Here is a 28000-nt window from a genome sequence, read left to right on the forward strand (position 1 = left end):
ATCACTTATAATTTTTTTTAAAGTAATTTTTTAATATTCTTAATTATTAAGAAAAAAATACACAATTTTATTAAAAGTCACTTTCTTAAACATTAAATAAAAATAAAAAAATTAAAATGCATGAACAATTATATTGATCGGTAAGTTTGAAGAGCTCCACTAACACGTCTGTATGGAAAAAGATAGATGTTTTTTTTTTTTTTTGATAACAAAGACAGGGAATATTTATTATAAGAAAAGAATGATTTATAAGTTACACGTATTATTTTTTTTAAAATGTAAAGATGTGAAATCCATTTGAACAATTTTATTTGTTAATGGTGGATCTCACTTTCTATAAGAGATAACATACTGAGCTTGTACATTCTACAACTACATTTAATATTACTCTAAAAGAAAATTACAGGACATGTTTAATTATAAAAAGATGATAAAGCTTACGTTCTAAGGTTAGATTAGAATAAAAAAAATCAAAGGAATTTAACCAATGATCTAATTTATAAATTATAGTGATTGATTGATTTATTTATTTTTGTATCTAAATAAAAATAGAGTTATTCTATTCTCAAGCGGAGTGTAGAATATTACACGATCAATATTACTTAAATGGTAATATTTAATTTGTAAGATTTAAATTTTAAAATTTATCTTTCAAATCAATATTATACGTGCATATAAGTAAATTTAGTAGGTTTGCTATCTAACCGACTTATAAATTGAAGACAAATTTTACTAATTAAGGCCTAACGTAGTAAGTACATTGATTAATGCTAATTAAGCGTAGGCGGGTTATTTTGATGCCCCCGAATGGCTTATAAAATAAGTCAAGTTAGAGCAAATGCGCATGAAGCATATCCCAAAGATCAGTAGTTAAGGTATGTATGATTGGATTTTTTTTTAAGGAAACATAGAACATTTGTTGGATCATCAAATCATGTTATCGACAGATGATTTTCCATTTATACTAAGCGTTAAACATGGATGAACCTTTTGATAAATGTAGACTTGCATGGTTGAATCTCTTGTTTTCCATTTTCTGGATTTATTTCATCTGCTTGTAGAAATATTTACTTGATTTTTCCTGATTCCTTTACATTCAAGCACTTACAGTTCCACGATGATCTTCATTAATGTTCTTCAGTGCTCAGAAGCTGAAGCTAGCATAAATTCAGAGAGAAGACATGGATGTAAAACTCAATTGCTTCACCTTTCAATCCCTAGTTTTACATGCTCTTCCACCTATGAGTGCTCAGAGATCTCCCAAGTTTTCTATGACTTCTACCCTACACTCCAGATCTAGGTGAGTCCTTCTTGCGAAGTATTGTTGGCGATAAGCGATATTCATAGTCCTCTTGATTGTTATCTTTTATCATCATCTAATAAAGTAGTATCAAATTATTAAAAAAATTATTTATCATTCTTTAGTTTTCTTTTAATAATTTGATATTATATAAGGGAAGAGTAATGTTAGATACAATTCTAAATATGTAAGTCTCATACAATTTATTTGAAAACAAGTGACATCCACTATGAAAAATTGATTTTTTCATGCGAGTCTACAGTTTTTTTACTTTTTTTAAAGGGAGTGTTGGAGGCTTGCATATTATAGGATTGCAAGTATAATTTCTTTATAATAATTATAAGATGATAATGATTAACTGATGCATGACATGCATACTTAAGAAATCTTATATCCAACTATATTCAACATGAACTTGAATTTTCTCTATCGTGCATGGCTTCATTCTAGGCGGGACAAAGATTCTCCAAGCTCTCCTAGCCAAGCAAGTGTTATCTTAGCCCGCACCATGCCACCAGAGAAGATTGAAATATTCAAGTCCATGGAAGGATGGGCTAGAAAGAATATCGTAACTCTCCTAAAACCTGTGAACAAATCTTGGCAACCACAAGACTTTTTGCCAGATCCTACCTCAGATGGATTTTTGGAGCAAATCGATGAATTGAGGAAACGAACAAAGGACATTCCGGACGAGTACTTGATTGTCTTAGCCGGCAATATGATCACAAAAGAATCCCTTCCAACTTACCAAGCAAAAATCAATAGCACAGAAATTTTTCACGATGTAACAGGCGTAGACAACACGCCTTGGGCAATATGGGCAAGGGGATGGACTGCTGAAGAAAAAAGGCATGGTGATCTTTTGAACAAGTATCTCTTCCTTTCCGGACGAGTGAACATGAGACAGATCGAGAAGACAACACAATATCTGCTTGGATCGGGAATGGTACTGATCAGACATGCAACATAACATGATGTTTAACATACTTTTTGAGCTAATTCAATTTTAGTTGTCTATATCGTCTATATATGTCTCTTAAGAAGGAGTTCTAATCCATAAACTGTTAATGTTTATAATCTTGTATAGGATGCCGGTCTAGGGGAAAATCCCTACCTTTTAACCATCTACACATCGTTTCAAGAAAGAGCAACATTTATCTCCCATGGTAACACAGCCAGGCTTGCCAAGAAGCATGGGGATCCAATACTTGCCCAGATATGTGGCACAATTGCCTCAGACGAGAAGCGCCACGAAATTGCTTATACCAAAATAGTTGAGAAACTTTTCGAGCTTGATCCAGATGAAACAGTTGTGGCCTTTGCCGACATAATGAGGAGGAAAATATCAATGCCAGCCCGCTTAATGTATGATGGTGAACTCGACAACCTATTTTATCACTTTGCTAATGTTGCCTCTCGGATTGGAGTCTACACAGCAAGAGACTACAGAGAAATCCTCCAACATTTGGTTGCAAAATGGAATGTGGAGAAGCTAAGTGGACTGTCGAGTGAAGGACGAGAAGCCCAGGACTTTGTCTGTGGATTTGCTCAAAGAATGCAAAGGGTTGAGGAGAGAGTTCTGGCACTGGCCGAGAAAGCACCCTCCATTCCTTTCACCTGGATTTCTGCTAGGCAGATGTAAGAGCCTAGGGGTCTAAAGCTGGCCATTTTTCTTTTTTAATATTTATCTTGTTCCTTTAAAAGAAAAATGGTGGTCATGTGCAAACTCACATGTTAAAATAAAAGGCTTTGATTCGATCCATCAATAGCCATAACAAGTAAATCCATACAATATTAATCTGTATTTTGTAGTTCAATTACATCGGGCCTATCATATTAACATTTATTAGCCCAATACCAAAGAATCATTCAAAATAGAATAAAAATCCATTCGAATAATAAATAAATTATTTGTTAATTAAAGAATAATTAATTGAAAATTATTATAAAATTTATATTTTTAAATTGGTATCACGGTGTGTATATTTAATAAAATATTTATATGATATAATTTAATTTTAAATATAAATTTTAAATTTTAAATTTTATATATAAAATTTACTATTTAAATAATGAATAATTTTTTTTAAACATCTTCTACAATTATTTAATTTATAGGATTCTAAAATAGTCACGTTTATACACTCTATAATTATAATTTATGCGTACATTACTCCATTCTATGGTGCCATCCCAGATTCCCATTGTGTTTGCACTTTCCATAAAAAAACGTAGTGGAAGTGAGTTGTGAAAAAGTGTGGAACCCCAGAGTCTCACAAAACCCCCCACACACGTACGGACATTGAGCCTGAAACAAACGCAAAAAGATAACTCTGAGAATGTCATCTTCGCCGTCCATGGAGTCCTTGGTCCTTCAACTTCACGAGATATCTGCCGTCAAGTTCGGCAACTTCAAGCTGAAGTCCGGAATCCTCTCCCCGATCTACATCGACCTCCGCCTCATCGTCTCCTACCCAACCCTCCTTTCCCAAATCTCCCAAACCCTAATCTCCTCCCTCCCTCCCTCCACCCACTACGACGTCGTCTGCGGCGTCCCCTACACCGCCCTCCCCATCGCCACCTGCGTCTCCGTATCCCACAATGTTCCCATGCTCATGCGACGCAAGGAGGTTAAGGACTACGGCACCGCTAAGTCCATCGAGGGCGTCTTCTCCAAGGACCAGAGCTGCCTCATCATTGAGGACCTCGTCACCAGCGGCGCCTCCGTCCTCGAGACCGCCGAACCCTTGCGCGCCGCCGGGCTTAAGGTCCAGGACGCCGTCGTTCTGATCGACCGCGAGCAGGGGGGGAGGGAGAACCTCGAGTCGAAGGGGATTAAGCTCCACGCGATGATCAAGCTGACGGAGATGGTGAGGATTCTGAGGGAGAAGGGGAAGGTGGAGGAGGAGATGGAGGGCTTGGTGTTGAGATTCTTGGGGGAGAATAGGATGGTGGCGGTGCCGAAGCCGGTCAGTGTCAAGGCTTTGGGGTTTGGAGAGAGGGCCAAGCTGGCCAAGAATCCCACGGGGAAGAGGCTGTTTGAAGTGATGGTGGAGAAGGAGAGCAATCTCTGTTTGGCTGCCGATGTTGGGACCGCCAAGGAGTTGCTGGACTTGGCCGAGAAGGTATGGGGGAAAAAAAAAGACCCTTCGGTTAGTTTCTGGAAAAAAAAAACAAAAATCTAAAAATTTTCTGGGCAAGTAGATGTACAAGAATTGGTATTATCCTAGGAAATAGGAAGAAAAACTTTTTTGGGTTTTTGTCGTATTTACTAGATGATGGATTCATTGATGATGCATCTTATCCGACACACGTGGGCTGCTAGGCAGCCTTGGACTTACGGTCAGTAAGAAGTTGGGTTGGGCCTGGAAAACTGGCCCTTTTCATTTATTGGTTATCGTCAGGCGACAGAGAGTCGAAGATATTGTTTATTTTGTACTCTTTACATTTCTTATATGCCTCTTTATCAGCTATTCTGTTGAAATATTAATGCAGGTTGGCCAGGAGATATGCATGTTGAAAACCCATGTGGATATATTGCCCGACTTCACACCAGATTTTGGTTCTAAACTTCGCTCCGTATGACTTGCTCATCTCCTTCTGTTTTCTACTTTGACGAATTTTTGCTTGTTTCAGATATTTGGTCTTATGACATGTGCCGTCAAGATTAAGTTTAGTTGGGTTGTCGGACCAAAGAAGAAATGTTACTTGATGTGTGGACATTTAGACATTAACAAGTTTGTTGATGGTTGACATCAAATATTCTGCATAATGTAGCAGTGTTACTTGATGTTTGAAGGATAGTTTACTTTATTGTGCGTTTGAACTTCCCAAGGAAGTTGAATGGCTCTTTCTATATTTTATGGGGTTAAGGTACAATTACAAATCGTTGGTCATTGTTGCAAAGCCTTATTAATTGGGAAGAAATGGATCAGCATATTAAAATCGCTCAAGAATGTTGACCTCCTTAATTGTTTTTCTTTATTTTTTACTTCTTTTTCATGTTAATTTGATAAAGTGATTCATTTTTCTCTTTCTAAATTGGAAACCAAGTTCGTTGTTTTCATCATCGATGTCTAAACTTGGTGAGAGATGGTGGTTTTGTTAATATTTTAACGGTACTTTTGCTTTTGAGAACATTAACATGTCTTATATCATGTGGCTCTTATGAGCATTTTTTAGTTGAATTTGCTGCATATTTTATCTAACTTAGTTGTTTATTCTGTTGTAGATTGCTGATAAATATAATTTCTTGATCTTTGAAGACCGTAAGTTTGCAGACATTGGTAACACAGTGACAATGCAGTATGAAGGGTGAATGAGCTTCCCTCCGCTTGTTTTTTTTTTTTAATTCCATTTCTATTATATCTTTGTCTTTGCCTGACAGCTTCCCCTTTTTTATTCTAGAGGTATCTTTCATATATTGGATTGGGCTGATATAGTCAATGCTCACATAATTTCTGGTCCTGGAATTGTTGATGGACTGAAGTTGAAGGTTTCAACTAATCTTTTTTACTGTTTTGACTTTTGGAACTGAATTATAGCTTTAATATTTATTTTACTTGGTAGCTGGACCATTGGAAGGCCTCAAAAGAATCCTACTCTAATTTCAACCACTCTATGGACTGTACTTAGGGTTTGCCTCGTGGTCGAGGCCTGTTGTTGCTTGCGGAAATGAGCTCAGCTGGTAACCTCGCCAAGGGAGACTATACAGCAGCAGCAATAAAAATTGCAGAGGATCACTCTGATTTTGTAATTGGCTTCATCTCGGTTAACCCAGCATCATGGCCAGGGGCACCTATAAATCCAGCATTCATTCAGGCCACACCTGGAGTCCAAATGGTAACAGGTGGTGATGCACTTGGCCAGCAATACAACACTCCATATTCTGTAAGTTCCATCTGGTGTTCTCTTGTTCTCTCCATGTTGGGATACTTTTTCTCTCTCTTTCTTTGTTTGGCAAAAGATAAAGAGTCAAGTGTAAAATAACGTGACTTCTTGCAATTTCATTCAATGGGCTCCAATTTCTGGAATTATTAGCAAAGAGGAAATTATTGGATGACAATCCCTCAGATTTATTCTTCCTATGGGCTTTTATTTGATGACCACTCTTCTGTGCACTTTTGAGTTGCATTTCTCTCTATTGTGATGATGAATTGTTGCAGCTTTCATGACTGAGAAAAATCATCTTCCACTTCCAGGTCATCTATGATAGAGGTAGTGACATAATAATTGTGGGCCGTGGAATCATAAAGGCGGCAAACCCAGCAGAGACAGCCCGGGAATACCGTCTACAAGGGTGGGATGCATACTTGGCCAAATGCACCTAAGATTCTATATAGGTCTGGTCCCCTGGTTTACTTCTGGTTGTATCGTTTCTGAATCAATGGATGAATAAAAATCATACTCGAATGAAATCTTTGGGTGCAATGCCACATTTTTCTTCTGCTTGATAACATGTTTGCAAGCCTTTTTGTACGTGCAATCGTTGAATCTCCTCTTGTCTGTATTACTTATATAAACCATGTTAGAGGCTTAATGCGGTATCGGATTGGTAAACTTCCTCTGTATCTGTGAATTTTGAACGAGAAGAACTACAATTTAAACTATTTACACTTGTTTCCTTCGCATGAAAATATTGATGCCGATGGGGAATACTGACAACCAAAGATGAAATGTCCAATGACAATCATAGTTTCTTAGAAATGGGTTGCTATTATTTTTTCAAGGAACGCAAGAAACAGATTTGGCATGAATCGAAAAGTATGCATGACCGTGTACATAAGTTTTGTTTCTTCATGTTTGGAACCTTTTACTTGGAGCTTTGGTCTTTCATTTAAGGATGTTGTGCTACATCTGGAAGGCTGCCAAATGCAATAATGAATTTGCCTCTTTTTTTTTTTTTTTTTTTAATTAATGATAAAGGGGGTGGGAGTTTTAGTTTTGAACCCAAGTTGTCCATTTGGAAAATCGGGCCATGTGCTATCAAGCCATCAGGCTCTTAGTGCATTAGCCTGGTTCAAATAGGGTAAAAATTCAAATTTCTTAGACCGATATAATTTGTTCCCAAAAAATATTCTATGGTTTGTTAAAGCTTATTTTGTTGTTTGAAAATGTGACACTCAAAGAAAAAGCTTTAGACCAGGGAATTGGTGTCGGTGGATAGAAAAGAAAATGAGTTGAAATTTGAGAAATTTCATATTAAATTTACAGAAAACATGGGGTTTTAATTTAGGAAAAAAATATCTATTTTTGGACAATCCAAAAAGTCATATCCAAAGTAAAAAAGGAAAGAAAGAAAATGCATGTAATGATATATGGGAAAATAAATTTTTTAAGCACAAACAGATCTTATAAATATAAATTTATAAACTAACAAAACTTATTAGGAACATTAGATGATAAAGTCATATTTATTGTAAATTAGATTTAACGTATCATATGAAATTATGTCAATTTATAAATTTATTTTTATAATAATAATTATTATTATTTTTTATAGCTCTAACTCTTGTCAAAATGTTTATTTTCATTTTTATTGTTTAGATTTATTTAAAATCACTCATTTTTCATTAAAGAAGAAAAGAAAATAGAGAATAAAAAAATTTTGAATCACGCAAGGCTCCAAGGGTTGATCGAATAAATGATCCAATTAAGATTGACCCGGCCCGGTCACCAGAAAAAGCATAGATTGTGGTCCGTGGATTGTTGGCAACGTCAAGACGTGGACAAGACTAAAATATGTTTTTGACTTATACCGAGCACTCTCACGCGCACGTAGCAACCTGCACCATAAATAAATAAATAAATAAAAATATATTGGCAGCTTTATCCAATCACTCTCACGCGCCATTACCCAACCCCTCCCTTTTAACCCTATCCTAATATTTCTTATTTTTTAAAGAAAATTTTTAATTTTTAATTAAAGAATGAAAACAAAGTTTTGAAACTTGTCCTAATCTATTTCATCTTCTATATTTTTTTCCAATTTTCTTAGCATTATTAAATTCTACTTTGTAAGATTTTTGAAATCCATATTGAAAATAATCAAAATTAAAATAAAAAATCACAGGATAAATTAGATTGTTTGAGGATAGTTTATGAATAAAAAAATATAAAATTAAACATGGAAAGATGAAAAATGAAATATTCATAAAAGAGAATAATAATTTGTAGATAATGAAGTGATTTTACGATTTATACAAAAACAAAATGACATTTAATTATATATATTAATTATATACACACGATTATAATTTATTGGGTGTCTACGTCTGCAAGGTACGCGCGAAGGTGCACGTGGGACTTGTTCTAACTGAACATGTATGCGCCCGCCGCTCGTTGAAGAATCAACCAGCAGGACTAGTTCATTCCCCAACGATTCTCCCACATTTTCTTTGGTGGCATTCGCATTCTATTATTATTACGAATTTTTTTTTTTGGAAAAAAAATAACGGGAAAATATAAGAAAAAAAACCAATGCAGCAGATTCCTCGTATGGATCTCTTCTGATTTTCCTGAATATTTTCTTTCTTGTCTTGTCTTTCCAACATCCAATTACATGCAGGCCAGAAAGTTATAAACGCATGTTCCTTTTTGGAGTTTGTTTATCCATTTCGTCTTCCACTTTTTCCTCTGCATGATCCCAAAGTTTGAGCCTTCCTGAGCCAAATATGCTTTTCTTATTAATCTGTAAGAGTCTTTCGTTGACGTTTAGCTTGTTTTCTCGTTAATTTTGAACACTGGCATATATATATATATATATATTTCTCACCGACATGTTTGATTTTTGACTTTTCTTTTGAATACCCTTTTTGTTTCATGCAGGGAAGAAGCTAATCATAAGAACCCTCGTTTTCATTCAGATTATATAGCAATCGAGTGTTTCTGTTTGTAAGAGATCATATATACTCCTTTCTTTTCTGTTTTATATGTTGTGATTTTTCCATATAAAGTTTTTTGAATTGCATTTGTCCTGGACAGCTGCTAAATTTGGATGCAGCAAAGGAAATGATAAAATGGCTGTTCTCAGATAGCAGTTTTCGTGATTTGTGTAGCGGAAATTGGAGGAATGGAGATGTCTAGACGGCGGGAGAATTGTGATCCCGACAATGTTTCAGGTTTTTTTTTTTTTTTTAAACGTATGAAAATATTTTTCAGAATTTTGTGTCCGGAAATTTACTTTTGCAATAGCGAAACATGAATCTTTGCGCGTAATGTAAAATTATCTGGAGTAGGAAACCATCGCAAAGTCATATATAGAAAAAGCGAACTCTGGTTAAAAAATAAAAATTTTGTTTAAATACCACATAAAAAAGAAGAAGCAAAGCATATAATCTTTTTTTCTTTTTTTTTTTTTTTTTTTTTTAGTTTGTGATTTTCCCCTTTAAAGATTGGGCTCGCATGAAGAAATATGCCTCATGAGCTGATACATAGGAGGGCTCAAATAGATCAGGAACAAAAGCTGTGTGCCTTTCGTGTACACAGGCGGCTCATGAGACATGGGCTTAACGAGCCTGCTTAAGTTTTTTGGCCTTAAAAGTGCTCTGGGATGCCTCATTTTGGAGTATTTAGGTTAGCATAAGAATGTTCTAAGAAGCTTGATCGTGTGGTCAAGTATTGTAATATTCTAAATTTGCTTGTCCATGTTGGTTCAATGGTGCTCTTCCGTTGGATAACTCTTGGCCAAGGTAAGCCTGGTATGTTGGATTTGGGGATCATGTGCTGTAGCAATAACAGTTGCCTGGCACTCTGTGCTTAAATTACAAACAGCCCTCATAATCTCATCTTCTCAACCGTTTGTCAAGATAAATGGCGCTGGATTGTTATTGTCCCGGTTTCTATATCCATATTAATGGTTTTTTTCTAAGACCAATCCTTAGTGTTTTGTCCATTTGAAGTGATTTTTATATGCATTAACCATAGTTGCTATTTCATTTTGAAGTTTAGGCTTTTCGATAGTTTAATTCTGTTTTCTCATGTTCAAGTATCTGCTGTCGAGTAAGGTGATCACTTGTGTGCTACATATTATAACCAAGTAAAAGCAAAGAGTCATTTCAATTTATTTTTTTCATCTTCTGGGAAGGTGTGCTTATCAATGTACTAGTAAGCTTCTTTGATTTTTGCTCATTCTTTAGATCTTCAAGCTTATTGTATCATTTCATGATTGCTTGATGCTATTCAATTGTCAATAGCATTATCCTCTTTTGATATCAGACGTAGCTCTCTTTTGGAGAAGAAGCACGTGATGTGATTGTACTTTCTTCTTGCCAAACATAATTTTTTTAATGATGTTCTGATTATATGATTAAAAATGTTCCGTGTAGGTTCCATGTCAAGCTTATATGATCTCCTATGTTCAGATACACCAAATTGGAGTTTACAAAGTGATCGAATGTCATATTCCGGTGTGTTGAGACTTAATGTTTAAATTTCTTGTTTAAAACCCCTTGAACCAACTTTTCAACCTTTTTATGAATGTCAATTAGCAATTGAAAACAAACAAGAATGAAGAAACAGAGGCTTATTTAAGGAATTATAAACATATCATCTGATCAGTTCCCAGAAAAATAAAAGGTTAATTAGCGACTAAAGTTACTATATTACCACTATGAAGTGTGTCAAGTTATTACTTAAGAAAAAGTGTTTTGAGTTATTAAAGCTCCTTAGTTTCTCACAAGAGAGAGCTAGAAAACTTTTCTCTCGCTGGATGTTTACCAAACTCTGGGTTCCTAGGCTAAAGTGAACTTCATTTATATGCACATGTAAATTGATGTCCTATGCATGAATGCTGGCTATCAATTTCATATAATACTTTAGATCACAGGTCTTCCTCATAGGGAAATTATATGTATCAAAATAGGTGATTTTCATGCCATATATTTGCTCTGAAATCTGAATTTTTTTCCTTTCGCTGAATGATTTTTTTTCGTTCTCTCAAGAATTTCCGGCCAAAAATGCTGGTAAATGCTTGCCTTGTCGTGTGCACTCTCTGTAAAGTACTTCAATTTTGTGACGTTTAAGATTATAGGTATGCAAATCTCAGTATTTAAAGGACATGATACCTCATATGAAATCTTGTGAATGAACTGCTTGATAAAACTCGTGTAACCTTGCAAGACTTCATAGACTTATAGTTTTTATTAATCAGGTCCTCAACAAAGGTTGGAGAGTCTTTCACGTCAATCCAGCAATATGTTCTGTGCAGATTGTGGATCTCCTGATCCAAAATGGGTGTAAGTTATCATATCAGGTTAAATAGGATTTATTTATTTCCTAATTCCTTGTATACGTCTAATCTAGAATGCTTCACTTCTGGTAGCAATCCGAGCTTCAAAACTTGGTCTTCCATGGAGGCCACAGTCACCAATGAGTTTGATCATAATCCCCCTCTTTTTCACTCTTAAAAACTAAACCTTTGGTGTTCTGCCTCACCCCACAATTGTTAGACTCCACTTCCCACATGTAAACATAGTAAGTTCTAGGTCAAGCTTGAAAATTAAGTACATCTGGCAAAACCACCACTTTTTTGTGCGTTTCAGCTGGAATATAAACCTGAAGCCGAGCTAATGGCTCCCTTGAGTGTTCCTAAGTAGGTTATGCATGTCATTCAAGAGGAATGGCATGCACTCCATCCCAGTTGTTAAGCACTATCTTCAACATATTCGGCAAATCATAGAAGTGGATGGCTCGGGTAAGAGGTGTGTCTAGTGAAAGGGTTCCCAGAACACTTGGACTCCTCTGAAAATAAATATAGCTTTTGCTTCACATGTTTTTTTTTTCTATTTCATTGCCACTGAATCTTTTATCTTCTTCTTATTGGAAAGGAATCCTCTCTCTCTCTCTCTCTGAAGTACTGCTGTTATTGTTATGATTAAAGATGAAGCATTATTGCGTGATCTTATTTCAATGATGCTATCATTCAGCATACAGATCTTATGATTTCTCAATAATTAAGGGAGAAGGGAAACTCCTGAGTCTCATGATGTTCATTGAAGTTTATTTTTGGCAAATCAATAGCTCATATTTGCTTTCATCCTAATTATATCTGGTCGATGTCAGATCCTTAAGTCTCGGAGTATTTATTTGTATCAAGTGTTCCGGTGTACATAGAAGCCTTGGTGTGCATATTTCAAAGGTATGGTTCCATGGTACCCAAATATGTTCCTTGACATAGTCTTCTAAAACAGAATTCCCTAGTTAGAACATAACTTTGCATTGGCATCATCTGTCCACTTTGAGACTTTTGAATTTTATTGAATATGGATCTTAGTTCATGGAACTAGAGAGAGAGAGGGAGAGAGAGAGAGAGAGTGTGTGTGTGCTGATATAGATGTAACAAGCAGGAATCACCACCCAAATAACAGGCTTTATTGCAACTATTGCTGCCATACTCTTGCCCCACCCCTCTGATGAAGTCTGGAACTGGATGTTCTCATTTCATGTGCAACTGTGTCAGGTTCTGTCAATGAAGCTAGACGAATGGACAGATGAACAAGTTGAGGCTTTGGAAATTCTGGGTGGAAATTCTGAAGTTAACAGGAAATATGAAGCTTGCATTCCAGATAAACTTAAGAAACCAAAACCAGAGTCCTCTATTGAGGACCGGGTTAATTTTATTAGGTAATGAATTACAGTACTTATCATCCTTGTGAATGAAGCATATCCCTATCTAAATCCAAGATGTTCCTGAATACTCAGGAGAAAATATGAGCAGCTAGAATTTCTGAATTCTGATGATTCGATGTCCTGCCCCTTCTCACCATCTCATAAAAGGAGCTCATCAACCCCAAGCAGTTCTTTGAGCACTTACTCTGCCCAAGATAAGAGACAATATGAGAAACAAACAACTAGAAATCGTATTGGCCAGGCATTTTGCAGCAACTGGGGAAGAAAAGACAATGAGTACAAGGCCTCTAAGAAGAGCAACTTATTGGTAACGACTTCTTTATTTGGTTAATGCATTTCTTATCAGGTACTTGGTGATTGGATGAACTTGTCTTTGCATCTGGCTGTGGAAATATAATATGTGACTGGAAATTTCATTTTCTTTTCATTCTTATGGTTGGAGAATTTTGGGTTGATTTTTTCTGAACCCCAAAACACTCCTTCGAAGAGATACGACAATTCCCATATTTCTGAGATACATTTTGAATTGATCCCGGGTACATGCAAAAACACATAAATTTGTGGTTTTTCTTTGCAATGAGAATTGACAAACATTTAGGCCCTTCAGAAAAATTGTGAATAGAAAGTTCTAGCATTCAAAGGCATCTGGAATTACACATACACGGATCTGAGTAATAATGATATTAAAACTTTATATTCCCTCCATGATATAAGTTTTCATTCGTTCTTGTCTACTTTGGAAAATGAAATGGGAACCAGAAGTTATTTTATATTAAACAACTTGATTGAAAGAAAAGGCATTAAAATATGTTATCCAAATTCAAATTTTGGCTTGATATGGGTACTGAATCTTATTTCTTTAAATGTACTCTTTATAGGTAGGCATGGTTGAATTCATTGGATTGATAAAGGTCAATGTGGTTAGAGGCACCAATCTAGCTATCCGGGATGTTATGACTAGTGACCCCTATGTCATCCTTGCGCTTGGTCATCAAGTGAGCCTCTTCTCCTCGACATTTTTACTATTTTCTTTCACTAAGAAATAGATACCTCTGTGTTTATAATATAACTCCAAATATATTTATTGCAGTCAGTAAAGACACGTGTCATCAAGAGTAACCTGAATCCAGTGTGGAATGAAAGCCTGATGCTGTCAATTCCAGAAAACATTCCTCCTCTAAAAGTGGTATGTTGAATTTTATGGTGTGAAAGCATTTAAAAAATAGCATATGAACAAAAATTGGACCATCCCATGGGGACCATTCTTATGCAAATATTGGTCAGAGTTTTTGGCTGTCATTTATTGCCAAAGGCACTCCTTCCATATGAGACCAATTGATCCTTTCCTGGATAGAACATGTGTTACTTATTCCACCTGCATGCTTGTCTTGGGAGGCAATTAGATAGGATAAGAGCTTATTTCATTCAATATAAGTGAACCTTTTAGGCAGCATAATCTTTTCTTAGGGCCTTTCTTGCTAGAGAAATATGACTCCACGAATTGGCTCCCTTAATTGCCAAGACAGTACTTAGAAATCCAGTGGCCAAGAAAATGGAATAAAAGTAAAAGAAATCTTTAGCACATTCTAAGATGAATTTCGTAGTACAGTTTACCACCCCTTTCTGGTTTATTTTTGTTCTCATCATGCTTCTTTTTTTTGGGGCGGGGGAGGGAGAAGTTGTTCTCATCAAGTGAGACATTACTTGCACGGTGACACTGGGATGAGATGTAAAACCTCCAGCTTTTGTTAATCCCTTTTTTTCTTTTGAATGATTTTATTCAGCTTGTCTATGACAAAGATACATTCAAGAATGATGATTTCATGGGTGAGGCCGAAATTGACATTCAACCCCTCGTTGTTGCTGCCAAAGCCTATGAGAACTCCATGATCAATGAGTCGATGCAGCTTGGGAAGTGTTTGGCAAGCAAGGATAACACCCTGGTAAAAGATAGTGTCATCAACCTAGAAGATGGGAGGGTCAGACAGGAAATCAGTCTGAGACTGCAGAAGGTTGAGAGAGGCGTGCTGGAGATTGAGCTTGAGTGTGTTCCTCTTACTCAATAGCAGGCATAATTAGAAGTTAATGAATACACCATAGCCCAGTCAAGTTTATCCTCATATGTTTTAAGGGCAAAACATCGATTCTTCTCAATACACAAATTCTAACCAATTCCTCTTAACTACCAAGCTGAAAGCCTGAAAAGGTGAGTAATATGGCATGTAAACAAATAGGGCTGTGCAACTATTTTTCAAAAAGATTTGGAGATTATGCATAAAGCTCTACCTTCCCACTTCAGTTTTGTCATTCTTAGCAGAGATTGTATTTCGATATTATCCAGTCGACTTGAATCAATATACAACTGTGATGTCTGAGAATCCTTTAAATGGGAGACACATGTATTTCATTCTTGTAACCAGGTTCTGAATTTCACTAGGCAGTCAGACTTGAGATTGTCTTAAAAATCAATGAGACAGATTTTTTAGTGTTTCCATACACAGAATTATGATGAATATATATTCCACTAATGGGGGGATAGAGCATTCAAATCAACGTACAAAAAGTAAAGCAATCCAGGATCTGTAAACTCCATAATCATGGATTAACTTATATCTAAGGTCATGATTGGCTCCATATCAATGCAGACAAATCCTACTTAAAAAGAAATAGGATTTGAGTACTTGCAAATACTCCCAACCACCAGAACAACAACAACAACAAAAAGAAAGGAAATAAAACGATTACCCAGAAGAGAGCTTCATAGATAAAACGTTTGAAACACTTGCAAAGTCTCAAGACGGCATTCTCCGACAGCTTTACATAATGGAACATGGCTAAAATTCGAATATGGAATGGAAAAAGCTCTAATGCTCTTCAGTGCTCTTGTCAATGTCTTGTGCCATGCACCCGGGAGACTGGGTATCAACTTTCGATTTCCAGCTTAAGAAAAAATGATAAATATGCAAAGAATAATGTTATATACAAATCTTGTACAAATTCTTTAAAAAAAAAGTATAACCTATTGTAAAAAAGTAGGACTCGATTATAAAAAAGTAAATTTCTTTAAATGGGCTATTTTACACAAATCAATTTATATACGGTAAACAAGTAAACGAATAAACAGAAAGAACAAAGATAAAGAATAATCTATGCTAACAACGAACCCTTGGGAAACCATTGCAACAAGCTTAGACCAGAATTATGAGGATGTCTTAAATAAAGGTTGCATTTTTTGCTTTAGAAGAAGATAGGGTGACAAACAACCAACGAATCTTTGGGGTTAGTTTTCAGTTAGGGAAGTTTTAACTGAAATAATGTGTATCTCAACCGTAGGTAAAATTTTTTATTTTTATTTTTATTTTTTAAGATTATTAACATTCTCTGACTCACCAAACTTAGATTTAAAATTATATGACAGACAAAATAATTATAATTTTAAATTTTAACAGCGTATTTAGTTTGTAATAAAGGAGAAACAGTGGGTTGTTGGCCCACCCCTCATATATTTTATTATTTTCAATAAATTAATAACACTAAAGTTGTTACCTTTGAAGCTACGTCTATTCTCTTTCGTCTCCAAAAAGCAGCTCCCTTTTTGAATTCAGCTCCTCTTCTTCTCCCTTCCTCCGCGACTACAGACGCCCCTGACGTAATCCCCCACCTTCAGCGCCAGTTTCATCGGATTATCTCGATCATCCCACTGCCTTCCGATCGTTGTTTCAACGGTGCAGATCCACCCTCCCCGCCCGTATTCTTCTTCGCCTACGTTTGTTCCCCGGAAGCCTTCATTTTTCTGGGTTTCGGACCTAATTTTAACCATCTAAACGTCTCCTTGATTTCGTAACCCTAGGGAGAACCTTCCCCAGAAAATAAATTTCAAGAAAAAAGCCACTAATTCTTGTTAAATTTGTTACGTTTCTCGATGGCGGAATCTAAGAATCACGCGGAATTCTCGGTCAAATCCAAATCCTCATCGTTCTTCAATCGCTCCCTTACCTTGAGCAACCCGACCTCCACTGTTTCCCCTCAGAAACCCTACCTCCAGGCCGCTCTGAGTCTTGACCGGAGCGGCTCCGGTTCGTTCCTGAAACTCTACAATTCCATCGAATCGGTCCGGTCCGCCGGCAATGCCATCAAAGGTAAGGTCAAGCAGCTCCGCAGTTTCTTTGAATCCTCGACGAACGGCGAGGAATCACAGCCCCAATCGCAACCGCAATACCAACTGCTACCCAGCAAGCTCAAACCCGCAACAAAATCGATCGGTTCGGTGCCCGGTAGCTCTGCGATTCGCTTACCGGGCACTGAGGACCGAATCGTTGTGTACTTCACGAGCTTACGCGGTGTTCGGAGGACCTACGAGGACTGCTATGCGGTGAGGATGATATTACGGGGGTTTCGGGTTTGGGTCGATGAGCGGGACGTATCCATGGACTCGGCATATCGAAAAGAGTTGCAGAGTGTGTTGGGAGAGAAGAATGTGACCCTGCCACAGGTGTTTGTGAGAGGGAATTACTTGGGAGGCGCTGAGGTGATCAAGCAGCTCTTTGAAGTTGGGGAATTGGCGAAAATTCTAAAAGGGTTTCCGGTTCAGAAACCCGGGTTTGTCTGCGAGAGCTGCGGGGACGTGAGGTTCGCGCCCTGCGCTAATTGCAATGGAAGTAGAAAGGTATTTGACGAGGATGAAGATAGAGTCAAGAGGTGTCTGGAGTGCAACGAGAACGGCTTGGTTCGGTGCCCGTATTGCTGTTGCTGAATTTGGCATTTTTAGATGCAAATTGTTGTTGTTGTTGATAAATAACTGCTATAATGGAGAATCAGTGATATTAGTGTTTGATAATTGATAAGTTTTTGGACTCCAAAATTTTATTTTGGATGAAGAAAAAAACTTGGTCATAGGTTGGGAAGATTTGATGATGTTCAAATCATTCTCTTTGAACAGCATTTTGGATAATAATGTATGTTATTTCAAAGTGCAAAATTGGTTTTGGGTGTGTATTTGAGTGTATTTTTCATGTTGAGGGGAAAAAGGGTCTCTGTCCTACATGGGATTGTAAATATTTTAGTTGTACTATTTACTGAAAGGGTTTGCAAATGTTGTTGAATGATGTATTGTAATCAAAATGGGTCTATTTGATACCCAATTATTTTGTTTATTAATGTTATTTTGTATTAGTGGCACAAGATTCAAGGAAGGAACAAACCAGTCTGGTTTTGTTGCTATTAGATTTTTTTCTGTGAGGATGGATATGTGAAGAATGTATAAATGATGTAGATATGACTTTTGTGGTTGAATCTGCCATTTTGATGAAGCATAAAATTTCGGTTTTAGTGTATAAATTCTATTACATGCCCGGGAAAGTGTTTCTCTTATCAAGGAATGGAAATATTTAGTTTTAGATGCTCTGTGCAGTTGTGGTACTTTGGGCAATTGCATAATGAAGTGTATGATGGTTGCCACATGATCATTTATTAAACGAGATTAGTCTGCTTAAAACCTTTTTGTGCTCCTGAATATCCATCATGGTTGAGTGCACACGAGTGCATGTATTTAGATGTGCTTTTGTTCATGTTCATCCATTTGTTCCTATATAGTTTTGGTACCCTTTTTAAATAAAGTATAAGGATTCATATAGTTTGATGTCAACTCCATATTATAGGAGTTGAATTATATATGGCAAATCAAAAATCCTCCAAAAAGTAATAACCAATCCAAAGCCCGCTCACCGACTCACATCTTATCCCACTCACTCAGCAAGAGCAAGTCTTTCAGAATATAAATTCCAGATTTTCAGCCATATAACATCAATAAGACTATAAGGAGGTCATCCATAATATCATGTGAAATGTATAAGCAGAAGGGGGTGAAAAATATACACTTCCCTTGCGAAGAAAGATGGCAACAATAATATTACATAATGGTAATAGGTGTTTTAAAGAGAGGTAGTTTCTGCTATCCAGACGTAAATCTTGGGTTGTTTAGGTCCCCAAACCAAGCAACTGCAACAAACAACCCATTCAAGAGAAAATTTTTATATATATATATATATATATATATGGATGTAAATGCTTCAATTATCGACCAATAACTGAAACCACTGGAATATTTTTCATCAAATTTTGATGAACTGCAGCCCTGTCTCAAGGACGGCTGAAAAAATGCCAACTTGAATCATGGAAAGCACCAAAATAATCATCTGAAACTGTCTTGATTTTAAACTCCTTTGTAAATGGACGAATAGCCAAGATATGCCTTGCTGAATCAACAACAGCTGAGTGCTTGAACTCTGAAACATGCTGCTCATACGTCTCAAAGCTATTTCCAAACAAGACTACCCTATTCAATAGCTCCACTCCCCAATTTGCATGCAATAGATTGTCATACAACTCTGCCTCACAGTGTGGCATAAAGAATATTGTTGGCTTAAGAGCACGTCGATATCCTTGCTCATTTACTGATAGAACAGAACAACCTAGTGCGTCCAATACCCGAGATTCTGTAGCAGAAAGAATAGGGTCGAAAACCTCAATATCTCCAATCCTTTTTCTTCATCAAGATTGCAAGGCTAAGCTGCAATCGAGGGGCTTCATATGATTCGATACTGCCTATGCCGTAAATCACCATTTGCATCTTCGACTCTGAGCCTAGGACCCTATGCAAGCAGCACAAGATTTCTGTAGTTTGGATTTGATCCAGTAAAATATGGTAGAATGGAGAGCTCTCAATTTTCTTAATGCAGATCTGCATCTTCTGCATCAATTTAGATGTTCTGATAGGATCAGTTTCAAGATCAGTTGGAGCCCATGATTGTTGCTGTTCCACAGATCTAATTCTTGGCAAGTGTTTCCTCTGTCTTCCACGACGGGGTAAAACAACTGTCCAATCTCTATCTAAACATTTGGCAATGGCCAGGGTTTTTGCAGATGCTGCCATTGCTGTCAAGTTCCTCTCTTCTTTGGTATTATATGCCACTTTCAGGACTATTCTTGGGCAAGTTAAAATGGAAAGGATGTGAGTGGTGGGGCAGATTGTCAGTCGTTTTCATAAGAGGAAAAAGTATGGAGGGGGGATTCGTTTCTCATCAAGGGGAATGGAAGATACTAGTAATGTTATACCATAATACGCTTTCCAAGGGTGCACGCCAACAATCACAGAAAGAGAAACAGAAAAGTTCAACTCAGTGGTTATATCTAGCAAGCTCATATCTCTCAGCCCGCCTCCATGAAATTGGAAAAAGGGAGGAGATAAAATGGTGAAAATCGAGGTAGTGCTAATATATAATTTAAGCATGCCAACTTTAAAATGCTTCTACAATTTCGGAACCAAGACACAGTCTGACAACTCAAGCATAGGATCCTAAAGCAAATTAGCAATAGAAAAATAGTCATTTATTGCAACTTAATAATCTAGGACAAAATGGAAAATTATAAACGTAACCATCCCTCCCCAACTAGAGAGCAGCACAATTGAATTCAACATTTTGATCGTTTGGATTTGATTCTGCCATAGACATATAATTCAGCACAATTGGATTTATTCGTTTGGATTTGATTCTGCCATGGACAACTAGAGAGCAGCACGATTGGGTTTTTTCTTTTCTTTTTTTTTAAGAAAAACGAGGTCTAGGCCTCCTATTATTAAAAAGACCCTCACAAAGGCGGATGAACAACCAAGGTTACAACGGTAAAGCCTCTTGAAAGCAAACAACAAACAAATACATCAACAATGAATATAAGGAATACCCAATCTATCCAAACGAACAAGACTCCGAATCCTTCCTTGCACAAGATCGTCACCAATAAAATCTAAAGATCTTCCTTTAGTGCATGTTTTCGCCAAAAAATCCGCAACCATATTAGCTTCTCTAAAAATATGCCGAAACTGGACATTAAGCGTGCGAATAAGTTCCTGCACTTCCTCCCAAAAATCCCATAAAAACCAATACTTACAAACTCCCGAAGTTAGCCATCCCACCACTACACTTGAATCCAACTCCAATAAATCTCTCAACCAATCGTATAACACAACCGCAGCCTAACAAGTAAAGCTCAACACTCAGCAATTGTGTTCGTTGCTTGGCCATAAAAATGAGCAAATCCCGCAAGAACACGTCCTTGCGAATCACGAATAATTCCTCCTCCACCTGAAGCACCCATGTTTCCACAAGAAACACCATCCACATTAAGCTTAACCAACCCCACTTCAGGCATATGCCACGCAATCAACCTTGGTAGCTTCGCACGAAGTGGAACAACTGGGCAATTTAGCTCTTGAGCACCAATAAATCATTAGGACCTGTTTTCCTGAAATGCCGCAAGGTACTAGATATCTCCATTAAAGAAACTTTCACTGCATGAGTTATGGCCCTCCAGTCATATTTTATATCTTCCATCCGAGCTGCACAACGAGTTCTCCAAAGAGCCTAGGAAATAATAATGGGAATGATCCCACGTATCCAACCAACTTGAGATGAACAAGAAGCACGACACCACCATACATTAAGCACCCCCATCCAGCCACGAACCAGTGGCAACCGAACCCCACAAACTCCCGCAAAGAAATTCCAAACCTTCCTTGCCCCCTCCCCATCACAAAGCACACGATCCAAAGTCTCAACTTGGGGAGCAACACAACAATTGCACTTCGAAACATTCGGAATACCAAGTTGTTTGATCGCATCATCCACATGTAATGCCTTCGTTGGGCTCTCCAACACATAAAAGACATTTTCTTTGGCACATGATCCTGCCAAAGCCAACTCCGCCATGGACATAAATTACCGTGCTGTCTAATAAGCTGCCAAGCAGATTTTGTGGTGAACGCCCCATCCATTGAATGCTTCCAGACACAAACATCATCACCCTTATGCAAACAAAAGCGAAACTGAGAAATCTTCCCTACCAAGTTGTCGTCAACTAGAGTTCTCAACAATCCAAAATTCCATCCAACTCTGTCAACCACAAACCGCACCTGCAATCTAGCATCACCCACCACCATTTGCTCATCTGCAATTAGGCCATCCCCCAAGCAATTGTCATACAAAAAATTCAACTTTCCACTCCGAACCAACCATCTCGAATTCATTAACATAGTAGGCATTACTCGCATGAGACCTTTCCAGAATCAAGAACCTCTCAACGAAGACATAACCGTAGCAATTTGAGCATTACCCACATATTTTGTGGAGAAAACATTCGACCACAGCGATCCACCAATAATTAATTTACATGCAAACTTCATTAACAATGAACTTTGGACCTCAGATAGATCCCGAATACCAAGCCCACCTTATTCCACTAGAAAACAAATTTTGCGCCAAGATATCCATTTCCGCTTTTTTTTTTCCATGCTAGAACCCCATAAAAAACTTGAAAAAATCGCTTTAAGACCTAACAACACTTCCTTTGGCAAATTCAACACTGAGAGCATATGGATGGACATACTATTCAGAACATGCTTAATGAGAATAAGCTTACTCCCAAAAGATAAAATCTTACTCTTCCAACCTGCTAACTTCTTTTGAACTTTAGCCAACAAATTATCAAACGTACGTAACTTCACTCTCCCCACATGCAATGGAATCTCCAAGTAATTACAAGGCCAAGAACCCTCCTCAAAACCAAATAAACGCTTCAGCTCTAATTTCCTTTCAAAAGAGATATTCGAAGAAAAAAACATAGAAGACTTGTTGGGACTAACGAGTTGTCCAGACATACACTCATAATTATGGATCACCTCTATAAGTTTTCGAATAAAGGCCTTTCCACCCTTAACAAAAATCAAGATATCATCAGCATACAACAAATGGCTAACAAATTATCAAACGTACGTAACTTCACTCTCCCCACATGCAACGGAATCCCCAAGTAATTACAAGGCCAAGAACCCTCCTCAAAACCATATAAACGCTTCAGCTCTAATTTCCTTTCAAAAGAGATATCATCAGCATACAACAAATGGCTAATCATAGTAACCCCACTCGGATTAAAAGGCTTAATCCTCCCTAACTGAAATTCTTTGTGCAGCATCTGAGAAAGCAGCTCCTCCAACAAAATAAACAAATAATGTGATAAAGGATCTCCTTGATGAAGACCACAAGAAGGCTTAAAAAAACCTCTAGTACATCCATTCAACATGACCGAATACAATGGAGAAGAAATGGAATTAAAAATAAGAGATCGTCACTTATCTGAAAAACCCAACCTTGACACTTCCATTAAAAATCTCCAATTCATCCGATCATAAACTTTTGCCATGTCAATTTTCAACATTAAGTTACCTCCCCTAGTCTTACGATTAATGTCGTGAACCAATTCCTGAGCGAGAGCCATATTATCAAAGATACTCCTCCCACGAATTAACGCTACCTACTCAGGAGAGATAATACGTCCAAGTATCGGTAACAATCTAAAAACCATAATTTTTGCCATGATGTTGTAGACCACCGAACATAAACTAATGGGGCGAAACTGCTGAAAGCCCACCGACGCATCCACGTTTGGAATTAGTACTAAATTCGTAGCACCAAAAAATGTCGACAAAGGCTTCCCCTCAAAAAATTCTCTTGCCATGTCCAAAAGATCCTGATTAACAATGTCCCAAGCAAGGATGAAAAAACTAGCCAAAAAGCCATCTGGTCCCGGGCTACTATCTGGCGGAATAGACCAAAATGCCGCTTTTAATTCTTCCATTGATGGCGGCGCACACAAACTCTCATTTTTCTGTTCCAAAACTGACAACAACAACAAACTCAAAGATGACTCATCAAATTCAACGCTAGTCATAGTAAGGTGATCCTAAAAAAAACCAACCGCTCCATTATGGACCTCCTCCGATGACTCCAACACCTGCCCATTTTCAAGCGTCATTCGGTCTACCAGCTTGTTCTTCTTTTTAACTCTCATAATTGCATGGAAGAAAGTCGTATTAGAATCACCTTCCGTTAACCATTTAACACGCGACTTTTGGCACCCTTACATTTCCTCACGGTGAAGCCACTGCAAATGGCATTGTTTGCACTTTAATAATTCAAATTCATGTTCTTGAGTGTAATCTGAACTAACCGATTGCTCCAACAAAAATATACGATCTTCAATACTTTTTAATTCCACTTCAACTTTGCCTAAAGTATCTATATTCCATTTTTTCAAGGCCTCGTTCTATAACTTTAATTTCTTACCAACCCGCACCATTGGACACCCCTCCACCATCTCACTCCACACTTCCTTCACCAATGGAAGAAAGCACTCATGAGTACCCCACATACGCTGAAATCTGAAAGGTATTGCCCCCCACCTCCTCTCATGAAACAAAGATACAAGCATCGGACAATGATCCGAAGAAGTTCTCGGAAGATACACAACACGCACATCGCCAAACAAATTCAAAAATTCCGTGTTCACCAAGACTCTATCCAACCTTGCCCAAATCCATAGACCCCCTAACCTTCTATTACACCAAGACAATCGCTGCCCCTCACAAGGAAGATCAATCAAACCACACTCTTGAATACAAAAGTTGAAATAAGCTTTTGCACGAGACGCCCACATAAGGCCACCCACTTTTTCATCATCACTACGAATTATATTAAAATCTCCCCTATGAACCACGGCCATCTACACGCATCTTGACCACTTAAAAAATCCCAAAGCTCCATACGCTTCCTCTTAAAACAGCTCGCATAAACAAAAGTCACCGGAACTCACATACTCCCATAAACAAACCAACCATACAACACCTGATCTGACATTAATACCAACTCAAAATCAAAGCCCTCCTCCCAGAATAACCATATTTTTCCTCCAACCTCAGCATTATTAAAAAAGTAAGGCAGTTTCATCCACCTTGCCCACCTACTACATTTATTAGCACCAAGAAAAGGCTCTAAAAGAGCCACCACAGACGGACAGCTTTTATTCAAAATGCGCTGAAGTCTACTCTTCGATGAAATAATCCCTCTAATATCCACGTAAGTATATTCATCATAATTAAAGAATTTTTTTGGAGCGAGTCCTCTTCAGAACAACAATAGATTTTTCTTTCCTTACCCCCCGTAACCTCTTCAGAGGTACATTTATATCCGGGTCCAAATAAAAACATTTGATTGCCAGCTCATTCAACTCCTCATCTGGTTCCACATCAGAGATGGCTTGGTACTGAGAAAAAACTGCGTTCTCACCAACCCCATCCTCACCAAGTACCCCTTGATCTACCAAACAAGCAAGCTCAAATTCTAGAGCTTCATCCACCACCTTTAGGGAACTCCTGGGAGATAATTGGCCAACAGGCAATTCAGCATGGTCATCATCTGATGCTTCTTCTGTTAACTCAAACCATTTTCCCAACTGCTCCGAAGAAGATTTCGTCTGATCAATAGCCACACTAGCTGCACCACCACACTCTTGAATGTCACCAACCTGTCTGGTCAAGCAATCTTCCAATGGACCCTCCGGCTCTACCACCAGATCAAATTGACTCTTTTTTAGAACCTCTCCATTCAAAGACACATCCCTCAAAGTCCCTTCTGCCTCACCTTTACATTTTCAGATTCTATCCAGAATTTCTGCCCTATGAGAATATGATTTAATCACCGTATCTTCAACCTGCTCTTGCGTCAAAGCCTCCTTATCATGAACCCCCACTGCCTTCCAAACTTGTTTGGACCTCTCTCTTCTCCCCTCTTCTTGATTCCCATATGGCACCCCTTTCCTCTCATGCCGATCCCGATGAACACATTTATTCTCCTGGTAGCCTTGTTTTTGACAATGCGAGCAAAATGTTGGAAGCGTTTCAAAAAACACCTCCTAATAATGACTGTTCTCTAGACCCAGTGTACCTAACTAGAAACAAGTGCCTCAAAAGTTGAGATATCCATTTCAACACAAATGCGCTCTGCCTCCGAACGAGTCACACATGTAGTCGCATTATCCCTCTTTAAGAACCGACCAAAGCCCCCTCCGATACTCCGCAAAATAGATGCATGAAAATTGTTAGGAGGCAGACCTGGTAGAGTAATCCAGACAAGAACCCATGGGGAGTCTTCTTCTTCGTTGAAATCCGGTGTCCAATGAAACACCCTATAAAGCACATCCTCAATATCTGCAATCCCCCAAGCCATAACACTGATGAAATCCTCTTCATTCGACATTTGAACTAAGACGTTCCGAAGGCTTTTCAATTGACCTACCACAGGCATTGATCTCAAACCCCACTGATTTTTTATGAACCCTCGCACATGATTGAGTGAAGGTCTTCAACGCAGAAATTTCAACACTACATAAAAACGAAAAGGCTCTGCCGATTGCTTAATCTCCGCTCTAGAGAACATAAAAAACATCTCCCCATCACTGAAACGTGGTTCCTACAATGGAATATCCACCTCGAGAAGGATTTGTGGCCTTGCAACAACAATATCAGCAAATCCATGACCAAACGACGTCCCTAGTGCAACCCCAGAATGCACAACCTGCTTCAACGTGCGATTCTGATCAGAACCCTCAACAAAAACACATTGCCCTGCCGTCAGACACGTAGGGCCAACGGCCAACACCATGCAGAACCCTAATCGCCTCTCCAATCTCGAGAGAAAAATTAGAGCCTTGGCACAGCAACAAACTATGCTCTACAGGTTAAGATTACAACATTCATAAAATGAGGGGTTTATCATTGTATTAACTACATTACCAATATTGAAACCAAGAAAAGCCAATATTGGACAGAATTCCTTGTCGATTCTCAATAAAGTTCTCATTTGGAAGGGGCTGATGTATTTCACTCAGTATGATAATTTGATTTGCTTACAAGGGAACACGACGAGTGCATGACAACATGCGTTTGAGAGTCGGATTTGGTTAGACAATGTGTGGCTGGTATACAAGATCGGATTTTTAGTCAGTTATAGAATGTATCACGCGTGTATGATGCTCATGATAAATGAAATGGGTTCTTCTTTTTCTTGTTCTCGACTTACTACAGAATAAAAGATATGGCAATAGGGAAGAGTTTAAACATCTGGGTACTTTGCTACACAAAAACTGAACCCAGAAACACAGGAAATCTACGCCTAAGAGCAATTGGAAAATAGAGGTGAATTAATCACTGTTCGATCCTAAAATGTCAACTCCTTGATACCAAAAGTAGAAAATTTTCCATACATTAGCGAATATTGTTCTGCCCACCACCATCTATCTTGCAAAACATTGCACCAAATATAGAATAATGAACTAATAGTGTAAAGGATAAAATATAACAGGTCATGGTATTTTTTAAGTCCGTCCAATGGGGACTCATCAAGAGGGAAGAATGAGAAAAGAGAGAAAAATGACAAAAGGTTGAGAGAGTGCAAAGTGTCAAGAGGAAGAGGGGAAAGTGACATAAAAGTAAAGGGAAAGTGACACAAAGGAGGGGTGAAGGGATGTAAAACAGTGGCAGAAGTAAAAGGGGAAAAATCAGACAACTTCAGGAACATTTAGCCAGACTTCTTGGAGAGTTTATCTTCTTTAACCTCACCTCAGAGACTTCAGTAAAATGATGAAAATCAGAAGATAGAACTCAAATCTCTATTATACAATGAGAACGAGAGATTATAAGAGATTGTAAACAAATATATTATAGTGGATTCTCTCGTGTCCGAATCCCATGGACATAAGATCAGTACTGAACCATATAAATTTTTGTGTCTCCTTCTATTTATTTTCTTTGCATTCATTCACTGTTTACCGCTATGAATGGAAACATAGATATTGTAAAGCCGCACCGGACTATTGCCGGAGGCTCCACACAATACCAATCGAGGTTTAGAACAACTTCAACGGGGCTGGGAATGGATTTATCTCCCATTCCGGCTGTTTTTAGGAGTTAACAAATAGTTTAAAAAAAAAACCATAAAGTTGGGTTTTATTGATGGTACCGTATTGCCGTGGTTGAGCGGCGGCGGAGGCAGCAATTGGCGGAAGGTAGGTGAGGACACAGGTAGAGTGGGAGTGGATGGAGGGGTTAGATCAACCACCCGGTTCGATTCGTTTCCTCGATCCGCAGCCTCTGGAACTGTATGCTATGTTTGGTTGCTGGCATGC

At 37.9% G+C, this 28000-nt stretch overlaps 4 protein-coding genes and 1 pseudogene across 5 annotated transcripts; 4 read left to right on the forward strand and 1 right to left on the reverse strand.

The window, feature by feature from the left end:
- Positions 1-816: 816 nt before the first annotated feature.
- Positions 817-3061, forward strand: LOC108988967 (stearoyl-[acyl-carrier-protein] 9-desaturase, chloroplastic-like). The gene is made up of 4 exons (XM_018962401.2): positions 817-875; positions 1142-1300; positions 1751-2246; positions 2388-3061. The coding sequence occupies exons 2-4, from the start codon at positions 1182-1184 to the stop codon at positions 2940-2942; spliced, it is 1170 nt and encodes a 389-aa protein (XP_018817946.1). The 5' UTR covers positions 817-875; positions 1142-1181; the 3' UTR covers positions 2943-3061.
- A 380-nt stretch (positions 3062-3441) lies between these two features.
- LOC108988995 (uridine 5'-monophosphate synthase-like) lies at positions 3442-6915 on the forward strand. The gene is made up of 6 exons (XM_018962439.2): positions 3442-4425; positions 4796-4879; positions 5532-5614; positions 5708-5795; positions 5936-6190; positions 6502-6915. Exons 1-6 carry the CDS (start codon positions 3640-3642, stop codon positions 6628-6630), a joined length of 1425 nt encoding a protein of 474 aa, XP_018817984.1. The 5' UTR covers positions 3442-3639; the 3' UTR covers positions 6631-6915.
- A 1779-nt stretch (positions 6916-8694) lies between these two features.
- On the forward strand, positions 8695-15383 carry LOC108989006 (probable ADP-ribosylation factor GTPase-activating protein AGD11). 2 transcript variants are annotated; one of them, XM_018962451.2, is made up of 11 exons: positions 8695-8992; positions 9128-9193; positions 9284-9420; positions 10627-10707; positions 11451-11535; positions 12362-12437; positions 12759-12922; positions 13001-13235; positions 13807-13923; positions 14019-14114; positions 14713-15383. In XM_018962451.2, exons 3-11 carry the CDS (start codon positions 9372-9374, stop codon positions 14992-14994), a joined length of 1185 nt encoding a protein of 394 aa, XP_018817996.1. In that variant the 5' UTR covers positions 8695-8992; positions 9128-9193; positions 9284-9371; the 3' UTR covers positions 14995-15383. The 2 variants fall into 2 exon arrangements, with proteins under 2 accessions (XP_018817996.1, XP_035545841.1); XM_035689948.1 differs by lacking the exons at positions 8695-8992; positions 9128-9193; positions 9284-9420; positions 10627-10707 and adding an exon at positions 10752-11330.
- A 1097-nt stretch (positions 15384-16480) lies between these two features.
- Positions 16481-18100, forward strand: LOC108989029 (uncharacterized protein At5g39865). Its single transcript, XM_018962475.1, has one exon. The coding sequence runs from the start codon at positions 16851-16853 to the stop codon at positions 17679-17681; it is 831 nt and encodes a 276-aa protein (XP_018818020.1). The 5' UTR covers positions 16481-16850; the 3' UTR covers positions 17682-18100.
- A 931-nt stretch (positions 18101-19031) lies between these two features.
- Positions 19032-27998, reverse strand: LOC108989039 (annotated as a pseudogene).
- Positions 27999-28000: the final 2 nt, after the last annotated feature.

The sequence above is a fragment of the Juglans regia genome, chromosome 5 (genome assembly GCF_001411555.2).
Source record: "Juglans regia cultivar Chandler chromosome 5, Walnut 2.0, whole genome shotgun sequence".
Lineage (NCBI taxonomy): Eukaryota > Viridiplantae > Streptophyta > Magnoliopsida > Fagales > Juglandaceae > Juglans > Juglans regia.

Bases quoted from the DNA above. Each gene is read 5' to 3' on its own strand.
- LOC108988967 (XM_018962401.2), top strand. From the start codon at position 1,182: ATGGATGTAAAACTCAATTGCTTCACCTTTCAATCCCTAGTTTTACAT. The intron at 1,301-1,750 runs GTGAGTCCTTCT...GCTTCATTCTAG, and splicing joins ACCCTACACTCCAGATCTAG to GCGGGACAAAGATTCTCCAA. The intron at 2,247-2,387 runs GTACTGATCAGA...AATCTTGTATAG, and splicing joins ATCTGCTTGGATCGGGAATG to GATGCCGGTCTAGGGGAAAA.
- LOC108988995 (XM_018962439.2), top strand. From the start codon at position 3,640: ATGTCATCTTCGCCGTCCATGGAGTCCTTGGTCCTTCAACTTCACGAG. The intron at 4,426-4,795 runs GTATGGGGGAAA...ATATTAATGCAG, and splicing joins TGCTGGACTTGGCCGAGAAG to GTTGGCCAGGAGATATGCAT. The intron at 5,615-5,707 runs GTGAATGAGCTT...TTTTTATTCTAG, and splicing joins GTGACAATGCAGTATGAAGG to AGGTATCTTTCATATATTGG.
- LOC108989006 (XM_018962451.2), top strand. From the start codon at position 9,372: ATGGAGATGTCTAGACGGCGGGAGAATTGTGATCCCGACAATGTTTCA. The intron at 12,438-12,758 runs GTATGGTTCCAT...CAACTGTGTCAG, and splicing joins TTGGTGTGCATATTTCAAAG to GTTCTGTCAATGAAGCTAGA. The intron at 12,923-13,000 runs GTAATGAATTAC...CTGAATACTCAG, and splicing joins GACCGGGTTAATTTTATTAG to GAGAAAATATGAGCAGCTAG.
- LOC108989029 (XM_018962475.1), top strand. From the start codon at position 16,851: ATGGCGGAATCTAAGAATCACGCGGAATTCTCGGTCAAATCCAAATCC.